Consider the following 14,403-nt stretch of genomic DNA (forward strand, 5'->3'; position numbering starts at 1 on the left):
GCCATGTATTTTGGATATTCTGGTTTTTATTTTTTTATTTTTATTTTCCCTCCCACTGTTCTCATCAGGTGGATAGTCTGAAAATGGAGGGATCAGTTTTGACCTCAGAAGGCCTGCGAGTAGCTCTAAGCACAGGGCAGGGGTGCATGTGCAGTACACAGAGAAAGCTAAGCAGGTGGCATTTACGCTGAATCTTGAATTATTGGTAAATGTTTAACAGGTCGGATGTTCTCTTAGAAAGTTATCTGTTCCTTACCATCTGAGGGCCAATCTTAGTGGTTCTGCCACTGTTTCCATTTTATTGAAATTCCTTGTTTTCCCCTTTGCCCATTTTCTAACATCATGTTTTAATATCAGTGTACTGAATGGCCGTGGTTTGCAGTAACTTCTTAGAAATGCTTGGTAAATACACCTGGAATTTTTTTTTTCCTTCCAAAATAATCCCAGAAAAAACATCTACATGAACTCAAAGTGAATATTGAGAAGCTTTTTCAAAAAATTTATAGAGCCGAGTACAGTGGGATTATGGTAACCTATAATCCCAGCTACCTGGGAGGCTGAGGCAGGAGGGTTGCTTGAGCCCAGGAGTTCAAGACAAGCCTGGGCAACATAGCAAGACCCTATCTCAAAAAAAAAGTTACAGATAAGAGTTCTTATATTTTAAGCATTTAGGTTATTAGAGATATTTTTTCTTATTATAAATAGTTGTATGACTGTTATTCAAAACTGTTTACTCTTTAAAAATTTTTTTTTCTTATTCTATACATATTCTGCTTATGTAGGGACTGTGTTTACTTTTGATGCAAAAAAAAAACTGAATGTTTTGAATATGTGCATGTGTATCAGATCCCTAAACATAATAATGTTTCTTTTCCAGATTATGTCCCTATTGGCCCTCGATTTTCAAATCTTGTATTACAGGCTCTTCTCGTTTTACTGAAAAAGGCACCTCCTCAGGTAAAATAATACTACTAATAAGGAATATTTTAACAAAGAGTTTTTCAGTAAATTGCATATAATGATGCAATCTTTAAATAAGCAGGTTATCATAAACATAAAATTCTGTTGTTGAAAGGATTTTGAAAGGTCATCTGGTCTTGACTTCTGCTTAAGGTAAATTGTTTTCTCAACAGAATTTTTCCATTCCTTTTCTGAAGAAATCAAAATCCCACAGTTTCTGTGTGGAATACAACAATTAGCATTGTATTTTGTTGTTTTGTAAGTTTTCCACCATATTACATATCCCTACTACCTCCAACTCCCAAGGGAGATTATGATATTAATAGAGAAGGCATTGAATATGTTCCCATATGTTTCATTTATAATTTCATGGGTTTTCCTAAAACTTTGTTTATGGGGATATTTAAGTTTATTTTCTTTGGGCAGTTAAAAAAAAAACTATTTTTAACAGACGATCTTGAGTTATTTTTCTTGGGTCATGTGGCACTTTTGAGGAGTGAATTTATAGCCAGGATCTTGATTCCTGTGGTTGCATTTTTATTGATGTGGCTATTAGAGACTTGTGATTTTGGTAGGTTAACAAACTTAAAACCAGCCTATGAAGGTTGGTTAAATATGTTAATTATGTAGAGGCTGCCAGAGCATGTTTGGCTGTGTCACAAGACATGAGTTCTCTTGATTGATTCTGCATGCTGTAACCTTGAAAAATGCCAATCAAAGGCAGGTACAAAGCAGTTAAGCACTGACTTGAAAAGCATCTTAATGTCTGTATGAGAATCTCATATTTAAAGTTAGAGATAGAAACTAATCTTTAAGGAAAATATTTACTCTTAAACTGGTGAATCTAATTTTTAATTTAACAGTTATATATGTGCGTGTATTTTGCACTTAAAAGTAAATGACTTGCCTTGGTTTTTCTAGAGTTTTTTTAACTTCTAAAATAATGAAAAGAAACATAACCTGTAACAATCTTGAAAATTTGCAACATATATGTACTGTGGAAGGATTTTTAAATCAGCTTTTCATAAACCATCATTCCTAGTAATTGGAGTCTTAGCTTATACTAAGGGTGAAGTTAGAGAGGTGAGTGTATTTTCCCTTTCTCTGATTCCTGCAATATTTTCATAAATAAGTAAACGTATATATCTAAAGTTGCTGAAACAGAAATAATTACCCCCCAATATCTACATATATCATGATTCCTCCAATATTTTCATAAATAAGTAAACATATATATCTGAAGTTGCTGAAGCAGAAATAATTACCCCCCAACATCTACATATATTATGCACACACAAAAAAACTTTATTATATCAGCACATTAATTTTAAAAACTTAGAATGTGGGACTTTTTCTAGGTATTCAAATTTATTTCTTAAAATATTTCTTCTTCTTTAGCTGAAAATGATTTATGCTAAAAGTCACTCTTGGGAGAAGGAAGATTAACTTCAGTGCTATCTTATACTTCTTGTTCTTTATATTGTTAAATACTATACACATTGATTTAAACAGAGGTACACCCCCTTGGCTGAGAAGCATTTGTGATCCAAAGTAGATACTAACAGAAATAAACAAACTATTAACGAATGATCTGCCACACTAAGATTTAAGAATAATTGTTTCTGTGTTGTAAAACTTATTGTAAGATTTTTGAGGGAAGGAACATTATCTTATGCTTTTAAATCTCACAGCCAATGGCATAGAGGTTTATACATACGTGCTTCACAAATACCTTATCAACAAAAAAAAATTTTTCAGTGTCTTTTCATTTTAGTGGGCTTAAGTGTTTTCATATTGCTGGAGTTTATATTTAGACAGGGTATGATAAGAGTGAAAACATTCAAAAATAAGTAAAGTTCAAGTGGCCAATAAGGATAAGAAGAGGTACTCAACATCATTTAGTCATCAGAGAAATGCAAGTCAGAACCAATAGTGAGATACCACTCATTGCATACCTGCTAGAATGGTTATCATCAAAAAGTCAGATAATGACAAGTGCTGGCGAAGATGTGGAGAAACTGGAACCTGTATGCACTGCCGGTAAGGATGTTCCTCAAGGGGTTAAGCATAGAGTTACCATATAACTCAGCTATTCCACTAAGTATACACCTACAAGCAATGAAAACATGTCCACATGAAAGCTTGTATGTGAGTATTCATAGCAGCATTATTCATAACTAAACATTTATCTGATAAAATCTGGTATATCCATATAATGGAATATTACTCAGCAATAAAAAAAAATAGTACCATTACATACTACAACATGAATGAACTTTGAAAACATGCTAAGCAAAGGGAGCCAGTCAAAAAGACCACATACTGGATGATTCCAGTTATGTGAAATGTCCAGGATTGGCAGATCTATAAAGACAGAAAGTATATTTGGGATGGCCTAGGGCTGGGAGGGGAGAATGAGAAGAATGAGAGGTCACTGCTAATGGGTATGGGGTTTCTTTTTGGAGTGATAGAAATGCTCTAAAATTGATTTTGGTGGTGGTGTAGATATCTGTGAATATACTAAAATACTGAATTGTACACTTAAATGGGTAAACTGTGCTCTGTGAACCATATCTCAAGTGATTACATTTTTTAGAAGTGGTTTAGAAGCTACTTAAATGATGAAAGGAGACATAGAGTTAGAAGTGAGGGGTGAGCATCCAAGGTACATGGCCCAGCTTGGGAGAAAGAGGAATTGGATCATTTAAAAAGAACATGGAATGAATTTATCTAAGGACTGAAGAGGAAGAATATAGAAATATGTAAGAAGTAAGAAATGTGGTTGCCTTAGTGATTGGAAATGGCAGGGGTTCTCTCTGAAGGGAATACCATCTGGTCATTAATCTGAATTTGGTGACTCTGACCTGGACTGCCAGATTACCTGCAGTATACATGAATCAGTGACAGGATAAATTAGTATTTGTAGTATTTCTAGTTGGCATGTATTTAACAAAATAAAAATGTGCTTTGTCATACCACGTTGCTTTTTAAAATGTTTATATTCTCTCAAGAAAATAAGGGGAAATTTTCAGGCTGATCCAAGTGTTAAGAATATTAGTCATTGTAAAATGGAAGCATTCACTTTCTCAAACCATTAGCATATAGTTCTTTCAGATGTTTTTAATTAAATATTAAAGATATATTCAGCTAAATATTGTAGAAATGCATAGAGTGATAGAAAAATGTTACTGGTAAGAAAACAAAAGTTGTGAGCATTTTTCTTTAAAAGGAGGAACTATACTTATATACAATACAGTAATCATATCAGTCACAGAATCCTCAATTTTGCATTTGTTGTATTTCCAGCTTTCACACAGAAAAATTGTGTGTGCATGTGTGCACATGCTCAAATAAAAGAATCCCTTCAGGGGCACTATGTTGTTATGTATCCAGATATTCTCTTTTCTCCTTCCACCCCTCCCCCACCACCCCCTCCCTTCTTGTAAATTGGCTTATTAAAACGGGTTCCCAAGCCCTCCTTTTTTCCCTTTGTGATTGCCTTGGTCTTGGATTTTCAGTGTAGAACTAAAAATTCAAGTCAGATTTCAGTTACTAGGATAATTTTCTTTGAATTTTAAATTTTTCTAAGTAAATGCATAGATTTTTAATGAACCTGGTATTCAGTGGATTTGCTTTAAATTTAGCTGCAGAGTTAATTTCATGATTGATTTATTAGCCCTTTGAAAGTATAAAAAGTGGTATCTTTAGTTCGTGAAGACTGAAAAACATCATCACATTTTGTTTAGCATCTTTTTAAAACCAATTAAAAGCTTTTCTAAAATGGATTGAACAGGAGAAAATAAAACATGTTCCCTAGGTCTTTATTTCAATCAAGTTTCCCTGTGTTCTGCAGGAGAAGAGATCGAGAGGGGATAGAAAAATTGAAAAGGGCTGTCCCAGCAGGGAGCCAAGCCGGAGAAAAGGGCTTCTCTGAGAACTCAGCAGCAGCAGCTAAGAAAGCTCCCAGCCTGCTTCATCTACATGCAGAGTCACACAAGGCATGGGGGTGCTCACCGTCACACAGAGGTTTCACATGTGCTTCCCTGCTGATTCCTGTGAAAAGCTAACAATTGGCTCGGAGGGTAAAAGACCACTGCAGTTCACCCTCCCTGAGCTGGACGTACAATTTGTCCAGTGTTAGGAAATGTCCGGCTTAGCAGTGAGAGGCTTGAAGACACCCCTCCTTCCAGTGAGATTCCTAACGCCGTCTCTTTTACTTGATGACACTGGGGCTCTTTTCAAGTTTTGCAGATTTATGGAAGTTGAGGGGAATGTGCTTTTCAAGATCAGGAAGATGAAAGCCTTGGTCTTAATGTCAAGGAGGAAGCAGTAGTGAGTGGTAAGGCCAGGTAACTCTTCCTGCAGCCTGCAGGACCAGTGGCTTGATTTTTCCTCATAGATCTCTTCTGCCACCTTCTTTTTTTTTCTTTTTAGGAGACAGAGTGTCTGAAAAGGAACTCCTTGGGCTGTAAAATGACATGATTTCCCAGTTTCCTCAACAAGTGTGAGAGTAGTTAAGCCCATTAACCTCACTGTTTAGTGCTGGGTTTATTTGACACTTCTATGCATCAAATTGGAAAACCTCATCTGTATGTAACAGGGTAGCCTGGTAATTTATGGAGGAGCAATCCTTCCTCAGTTCAGTGCTTCCCAACCTTTTTAGATCATGGTGCATACAAAATGATAACATCTGATGATACACTTGGGTAAGTGGATGAGGCCACTCACAACTGGCCAGGGCTCTAGCCTTCCCAACAGCTGGCAGGAATTGATATATTAGTCCAGGTATAATTTATTTGAAGCTCAACAATTGGAAAACTCTTTGGAAACTTTAAACTTTTACAAAAGAAGAATTACCACTCCAATGTCATAGCAGTATTACTGAAGTAGAACTCAGACCTAACAGTTGTTAGTGTTTTGGCTAAATTTTATGATGTTGTTGAGAATAGTAATTTCCTCGCTGCTCTGACACCTAGGAATATTACCTAATAAGAGAGAAATACCGCTTAAAGCTTGGAGGACCTAAGGTGTGAACCAATAAGAAACTGTCAGCATTCTCAGGATGGGGACTTGGGTAGACACACTTGTTTCTGCATGAGTTTTGTTTTTAACATCAGCAGTCTCTAGACAACATTGCTTTCATGTAGTCCTTAAATGACACCTTAGCAGTCTTACTTCAGATATGGTTATTAGGACATCTTGGTATCTTGATAATATTAAGCAACTCTTTAGGCTTTGGGTTGCTTTAGTGAAATAAGCAGATAATGGAAGAGACTCCAAATCATGCAGGCCTAAACATGAGTATCTCTCCATCTATTTGTTCAAAATTAACTCTGGCTAATGACTATGATATGACTCAATAAGATATATAACCACTTTAGGAAAGAGGCTTAGTCATTTTGCCAGACACATTAATTTTAATCCACTGATGTGGTGACTTTTGCATTGGGCTTCATTTCTTTTATTTAAAAAAAAAAAAATGATGCTTGACAGTTTAGTGGCCTGCTTGTTAAGTCAGTGACATTAGATAGCTACTATATTTATAATATTCTCTTTCGGTATACTTTGCTTAGTATAGTAGATTTTCTTGGAAAGTCCTTTGTAAATTGAACATGTGTATGTGTATATATACATATCTCTGAGGACAAAAGGAAATCTCCAAAGATCTGTGTTCTTGTTTTCTGGACAGAAAGATAATGTATAGTGAATGTATAGTGATCAACTAAGATAATGCCTAGTGAAGCCCTTTGTAAACCTGTGGACTACACAGATATATGGTATTAAAGAACATATATATATATATATATATATATATATATATATATATATATAACAGATATATGTAGATTAATTTCAAATGTATCAAAAACAGTGAAACAGGCCAGACATTGTGGCTCACGCCTGTAATCCTAGTACTTTGGGAGGCCAAGGCAGGAAGATTGCTTAAGGCCAGGAGTTCGAGACCAGCCTAGGCAACATAGTGAGACCAGTCTTTACAAAAAAAAGTTAGTCGAATGTGGTGGTGAGCATCCGTAGACCCAGCTATTCGGGAGGCTGAGGCAGGAGGATCACTTGAGCCCATGAGTTCAAGACCGTAGTAAGCTGATTCCCACCACCACACTCTAGCCTGGGTGATAGAGCAAGACTCTGTCTCTAAAAACAAAACAAAACAACAACAAAAAACAGTGGAATAAATTATTTTGTAAAACATTGCTACAGTTATCTGCTGAATAAAATCAAATTTTCAAAATAAGGTTTTGTTTTGGTTTCGGTAGAGCACATCTATAGTAGATATTAATACCAGAATAAATTATAAGATATATATGCCATTTTCTGATAACTCAAAATTAAATATCTAAATTTTAATCATCAGAGAAATGCTAATAGTGTTGAGGTGAAATATTTTTTCATTGCTAGAATGTATTCTTCCAGCTCCATTGCCTTAAATAAGTTACTGTGGCATTACATTAGCTTTTGAAAGGTGTGGATTATAGCGTCGTAGTGTTCCATGGGTGCCATGACTCTAGTTAAGAGCACCCTTTCTGTAGAACTTACTCTTTGTATTGAACTTGAGGTTTAAAAAAAAAAAAAAAGGAAACCTAAGTCTTAGCTCAGATATCATCTGGCATTATAGCCTTGAACGTCCCTTAATTTCTTGGTGTCTATTTCTTAATCTGTAAAATAGAGATAATTCCTCATGTGTTACCTACTCTGTTGAGGGTCCACTAAGATAATGTGTAGTGAAGCCCTTTGTAAACTGGTGGACTACATGAGCTGTCCAGGCGCAGTGGCTCATGCCTGTAATCCCAGCACTTTGGGAGGCTGAGACGGGTGGATCATTTGAGGTCAGGAGTTCGAAACCAGCCTGGCCAACATAATGAAACCTGATCTCTACTAAAAATATAAAAATTAGCTGGACGTGGTGGTGTGCACCTGTAATCCCAGCTACTCGGGAAGCTGAGGCAGGAGAATTGCTTGAACCTGGGAGGCGGAGTTTGCAGTGAGCTGAGATTGTACCACTGCACTCCATCCTGGGTGGATGGAGTGAGAGACTCTGTCTCAAAAAAAGAATTGCCTTTGGATAGTCCACAGAACCTTTTCAGCTTGTAAGATAGGAAAACTGAAGAACGTATAATAACTGCTATATAGAGGAAGTTTCCATAGGAAGTGAGTTCAGAGCTCCCACTTTGGAATGCCCAAACCCAACTTCCCTCATTTGCAGTACTGGGAAAAGAAACCTGCTTCCCCATCTCTCATTCACTGAAATTTAGAAGCTTCCTACATCCTAAGACAAATACTCTGGTCTGGGGATTAGGGACTCCTGTTGTAAAAAGAAGTAGGAAGTGGAGACAGGAATTGCCAAGATCAGTAGGCCACCACCAGGTCACACTTGTCTTCAGCCTCCAGGGACTGGCCCATCTGCTTCCTTTCCCTGCCACCACCTGTTGCTTGTGGCCGAAGTTCCCCTTTTCTCCTAACTCATGGTGCAACAAAGTGGTGCTTCACAGTTTCTTTCCTACCTTTCTGTCCCAGAAGCAAGAATGCAGATCTTTGGAGATTTCCTGTGTCCTTGGGGATCTCACAATGGCTGGAAGCCCTGGCCCTCCCTCTACTCCTTACCCTGTTAATCTTGGATGGTAGGATTATAGGTGATTTCTTTTTTATTTTGCTTTATTGTTTCCTGTACTTTACAGATTTTCTACAATAAGCATATGTTACTTTGATAATCAGGAAAAAATAAAAAATGTGTATGCAATTATTTTTAACTTAGCAGTGTAACTGTCAAAATTCCTTAATTCCATTGCTTTGGTACTAATAATTTGCTGTTAACCACTAGGGTTAAATGAGACTACCTTTGTATCTAAGCTTGTCTATGTATAATATATTTTTAACCTTGTTCTTTTTATGACTTAAGATTTAATTGAATATCTGAAATATGCTGTGGGTTTTGGAGTAAAAGTGTGCAAGTGCCTCCTAACTCTCACAGTTGTCCTGGGAAACCCACCTGGCACTTGGCTCAGTGCTGTGCTCCCCATCTAAACTTACGATGGTTGAATGCCAGTGTGACTAAAGTTGACCAAGATAGATGGTAATGGTTGTCTTAAGCTTCATTGAAAGGAGATCGGAAGTTTCATTTTCACCAAAAATATTTCTTTTGACATAGAAGTCTAAAACATTTCTTTAAGGAACATCTGCTTTTATTAGGATGTACATTTAAGAAATCCTTCTCAGTATAGAGATAAAAAGATGAATAAGACGTACCTGCCTTCAGATGGCTCATAGTCCAAGAACACTGTTCAATTGTGAAGTTTGTGCACAAGGTGGGCACAGGACAAGTAGCAAATGAGGGTTAACATCCAGCCCACATGTTGCCCACCAAGGAGTCCACCCTGGTTTGGGACTGAATCTGCCCTGAGTAAGGTTACCAGATTTAGCAGATAGGAATATAGGATACTTAGTTAAATTTAGATTTCAGAAAAACATCACATAATTTTTTAGCATCAGCGTATCCCATATTTTGGTCAGACTTACACTCAGGTCTTTCTCTAGCAACCCTAGCCCTGAACAAGAGGAAGGGGGTGGCTTTTGGCTCATACGAGGTGCTGGGGCTTGGGGAAGGAAGCAAGGGTGGCCGCACTCACCCAGATGATTGCTTTTTTCTAATTTGTTCACCTAGGGTGTGTGTGTGTGTGTGTGTGTGTGTGTGTGTGTGTGTGTGTTTTCTGATCCATGCAGAAGCTAACTGGTGTCCCTGTCACAATCCAGTGTGGGAGAAAGATGTGAAAACATGATGCATATAGTTAGGTTTTTTTATGTTACATGGTTCCAGTGGAACATAAAAGAAAGTGTGGTCCATTTGACATGAGAAGATGTGCAAGTCATTCACAAATGGTAGTTCTTGATCCTGGTCTTGAAAGATGAGTAAAAGGGAGATTTAGTCAGGGCCATTGTGCCATGCTAAGGAATTCAAGCACTGCAGCAATGGAGAGAGAAGGTGAAGGATTTACCTATGCCAAAATTAGCATATTATTATTATTATTATTATTTTTGAGACAGAGTCTCACTCTGTCGTCCAGGCTGGAGTGCAGTGGCGCAATCTCGGCTCACTGCAAGCTCCGCCTCCCGGGTTCACGCCATTCTCCTGCCTCAGCCTCTCTGAGTAGCTAGGACTACAGGCGCCCGCCACTATGCCCGGCTAATTTTTTTGTATTTTTAGTAGAGACGGGGTTTCACCGTGGTCTCGATCTCCTGACCTCGTGATCCGCCTGCCTCGGCCTCCCAAAGTGCTGGGATTACAAGCGTGAGCCACCGCACCCGGCCATATTATTATTATTATTATTAAGATAGGGTCTTGCTCCGTTGCCCAGGGTGGAGTGCAGTGACGCAGTCTCAATCACTGCAGCCTTTACCTCCTGGGCTCAATTGATCCTCCCGCCTCAGCCCCTGGAGTAGCTGGGACAACAGGTGCACACCACCACACCTGACTAATCTTTATATTTTTTGTATAGACAGGGTTTTGCCATGTTACCCAGGCTGGTCTCAAACTCCTCGGCTCAGGCAGTCCACCCACCTCAGCTTCCCAGAGTGCTGGGATTACAGGTGTGAGCCACTACACCCAGCCTAAATTTTTTTAATTAACGTACAAAATGATACTTGAGAATTTGAGGATATGTTCTGTGTACTTATCTTAGGCTTCATATGGCATAGTTTCACTGGAGGGAAGAATAGGAATTCATAAGAAATTATAGGCTTCATTTTTTCTAAATGACTGAAGCTTAACCTCTTTAAATATCAATTATTATACTTTAGCCATTTTTAAGAGGAAAAAAATTGCTACATACATTCTTAGTGTCTGAAGCAAAGTATAATAAACTCTATGTTAATGAATAAGGACCATCATAACAAACCATAATTGATGGGTCAGTATTTTCATGAGTGGGACTCAGCAGGAACTGCTGGAATATACAGGATTCTGTCCTGGTGCCTGTTAGGTAGATACAGTGTGCCCTGTTTGTTGAGTTTTTTGTACCTTTTCTTTTTTTAGTGGTTTTGCTATCAGCTGTTACTTGCAGAATCCAAGTGAGTTGTGTCAGCTGGCCTGCCTCTGATGACTCCTTTTTCCAGTGTGCTGCTTTCGTCTGCTATAAATTAAGACAGGCAACCACCAGGATTCATGAGCTGTTCATACAGTAAGAGAACTAAGCTGTGGTCGGGCACAGTGGCTCACGCCTATAATCCCAGCACTTTGGGAGGCCAAGGCAGGAGGATCGCTTGAGTCCAGGACTTCTAGACCAGCCTGGGCAATATGGCGAAACCCCGTCTCTACTAAAAATACAAAAAAGACCAGGCACGGTGGCTCATGCCTGTAATCCCAGCACTTTGGGAGGTCAAGGTGGGTGGATCATTCAAGGTCAGGAGTTCGAGACCAGCCTGGCCAACATGGTGAAAGCCTGTCTCTACTAAAAATACAAAAATTAGCCAGGCGTGGTGACAGGCGTCTGTAGTCCCAGCTACTCAGGAGGCTGAGGCAGGAGAATTGCTTGAACCTGGGAGAGAGGTGGAGGTTGCAGCAAGCCGAGATCGCGCCACTGCACTCCAGCCTGGGCAACAGAGCGAGACTCTGTCTCAAAAAAAAAAAAAAAAAAAGCCAGGCATGGTGGTGCACACCTGTAATCCCAGCTACTCAGGAGGCTGAAGTGGGAGAATCACCTGAGCCCAGGAGTTCGAGGCTGCAGTGAGTGGAGATCATGCCACTGCACTCCAGCCTGGGCAACCAGAGTGAGATCTTGTCTCGAAAAAAAACACAAAAACATAAAACTGGGCTGCAGTGAGAGTCGGAGAGGCCTTCCAGAGAGCAAGGTCCCATTTTGACTCCTGTGGGCCCTTCCTCTACTAAAAAAAAAAAATTACATTTTCCACCTGTTGGTACAAAACTGACTATATTACTATATTAATATTTTCTTCCACCAAAAAGTTTTTTTTCTGATTTTTTTTTTCCTGGAGTGCAGTGGCGTGATCTCAGCTCACTGCAACCTCTGCCTTCTGGGTTCAAGCAATTCTCATGCCTCAGCCTCCCAAGTAGCTGGGACTACAGGTGCACACCACCACACCCAGATAATTTTTTGTATTTTTAGCAGAGATGAGGTTTCACCATATTGGCCAGACTGGTCTCAAACTCCTGGCCTCAAGTGATCCGCCCTCCTCAGCCTCCCAAAGTGCTGGGATTACAGGCCTGGCCTGATTTTAAAAGAAATTAGAATAATACTTTCATGGGTTCCTCAAAGTTTCATAGGCCATGGGCACTGTGTCTAGTGGGTAAGTTGTCCTTGCCTGTGAGTTTTAAAGTTACTTGAACCTCACATTGTTTTTTCAGTACTAAGAGTGAGAGGATTTTTGCTTATTTATGGTTCTTGGCTGTGCTCTGGATAGTTGAAATTGTTTAGCAGATTGGCCTCCAGATAAGTAAGGCATTATTATTGGACATAGTGAATTCATGTTCTGGAAGGTTGGGGCCTAAAGGAGCAAAGTGGGCTCTGTAGGGTTAAATGAGGGCAGGGTATGGTGAGAAGGCAAATTTGGAAACATTGTGAACATAAGAGACAATTGCAAATTGGCAGAAAACCGGAGAAAGCATTTTAATAAACAGAAATGCTATGGATAAAAATCACAGAGGTAAAAATTAAATTAGAAAGGAGAATATTGACCTGATTAAAACACAGGGGTCAATTTAGGGTATATCAAGCTAAAAGCTGAGATAGGTAGGGAAAATCTACTGTGGATATACGAGTGGGGACTTTGAATTTGCTGATTAATGTGTGGTCATCTTAGTTAAGTTTCTAATGAGCGAGCATGCACAGAACCCTTCCTTTAAGGTATTAAGAATACTATGGCATGGTCGGTGCAACCTTATCTTTTTTTTTTTTTGACACCAAATTTTGCTCTTGTTGCCTGGGCTGGGGTGCAATGGCGCGATTTTGGCTCGCTGCAACCTCCGCCTCCTGGGTTCAAGTGATTCTCCTACCTCAGCCCCGCAAGTAGCTGGGATTACAGGCATGCACCACCACGCCCAGCTAATTTTTGTATTTTTAATAGAGATGGGGTTTACCATGTTGGCCAGGCTGGTCTTGAAATCCTGACCATAGGTGATCTGCCCGCCTCAGTATCTTCTTAATTTATTTAACCTTTTCTCCTAAGAGCACAGAGGTCATTATTTCTAGGTAATAAATCTCCCTGACTCAAATTAAGAGATCAGCCAGTGCTGATATGGGGCTTGCGGGGGCAGGGGCAAGAGTGGACCCCAAATCTAGTTTAAAATTACACAAATAAAAACAGTGGACAGCAAAGCATAGTGAAAATAGCAATGAGGCCTGAACTGTAGTTTCAGCTCCCTCACTGGACATGAGAGCCTCAGACAGATCACTTTACCTCTCACCCCAGGTTTCTCATCTGCAAAATGAGACAGAGAATGAGGGGGTTTGGGGGGATGAGGAAATCTTTAAGAGCTGCTCCCAATGTAAAATCTGATGATTCAGTGTCTTTTTCACAAATTGGAATTAAATATCCTTTAATATCATGAAGTCTGCCTTTGCCTATAGTATTTTAAATTATTAAGGGTTGAGTTTCTCGTTTCATATTCAATCTGTATCATGAATTCCCCCCTTACTGTCTTCTGTCCTGCTTGCAGCACCGTGAGTTTGGTTACAAAGTAGACTAAGAATTTGCTTCAGGGTGAAATCTAATGGAGAGTTTAAGTATAGTTGCCTGCCTAGTTGTGGCATGATTTATTTGAAACATCCTTCCTTTGGTATTCAGCTTAAACATTTAACTGCAAAGAAAAGAAAAGAAAAGAAAAAGTTACAGGCATTTAAACAAGAGAAATCAGAAATGCATGCAAAGAGGCCCCATTCCTCTGCCTTCACTGTCTCTGGTTGCTTTTAATGGTAGTCGATCTTTTCCCTTGGTTTGGGGAAACCAAGAGTTGTAGGGGATGTTAATAGTACTTGGTGGTGGTGGTGGTGGTGGTGGTGGTGGTGGTGGTGGTGGTGGTGGTGGTTGGTTGTTTTGAGACGAAGTTTTGCTCTTGTTGCCCAGGCTGGAGTACAGTGGCGCCATCTCGGCTCACTGCAACCTCCGCCTCCCAGGTTCAAGTGTTCTCCTGCCTCAGCCTCCTTAGTAGCTGGGATTACAGGCATGTGTCACTACGCCTGGCTAATTTAGTAGAAACAGCATTTCACCATGTTGGTCAGGCTAGTCTCCAACTCCTAACCTCGTGATCCACCCGCCTCGGCCTCCCAGAGTGTTGAGATTACAGGTGTGAGCCACTGCACTGGCCAATAGTACTTGTTATCTCACTAGCTTAAGTTAATGACAGCTAATGAATCTTATCTTTCCTCTGCTAGAGAAGTCTGTGTTATCCAGTCAATAGCTAATCAATTGATTAAA

At 39.4% G+C, this 14,403-nt stretch overlaps 1 protein-coding gene across 3 annotated transcripts in view; it reads left to right on the top strand.

The window, feature by feature from the left end:
* The window catches only part of NSF (N-ethylmaleimide sensitive factor, vesicle fusing ATPase), a 166,121-nt gene that overhangs the window by 136,505 nt on the left and 15,213 nt on the right, over nt 1-14,403 (top strand). For all 3 annotated transcript variants that reach the window (XM_012497652.2, XM_003270706.3, XM_030800307.1), the window contains exon 17: nt 878-957. In XM_012497652.2, coding sequence (XP_012353106.1) covers nt 878-957 — 80 coding nt within the window. The remainder of the gene's footprint in view (nt 1-877; nt 958-14,403) is intronic.

The sequence above is a fragment of the Nomascus leucogenys genome, chromosome 19, assembly GCF_006542625.1.
Source record: "Nomascus leucogenys isolate Asia chromosome 19, Asia_NLE_v1, whole genome shotgun sequence".
In the NCBI taxonomy this organism is placed as follows: Eukaryota; Metazoa; Chordata; class Mammalia; order Primates; family Hylobatidae; genus Nomascus; species Nomascus leucogenys.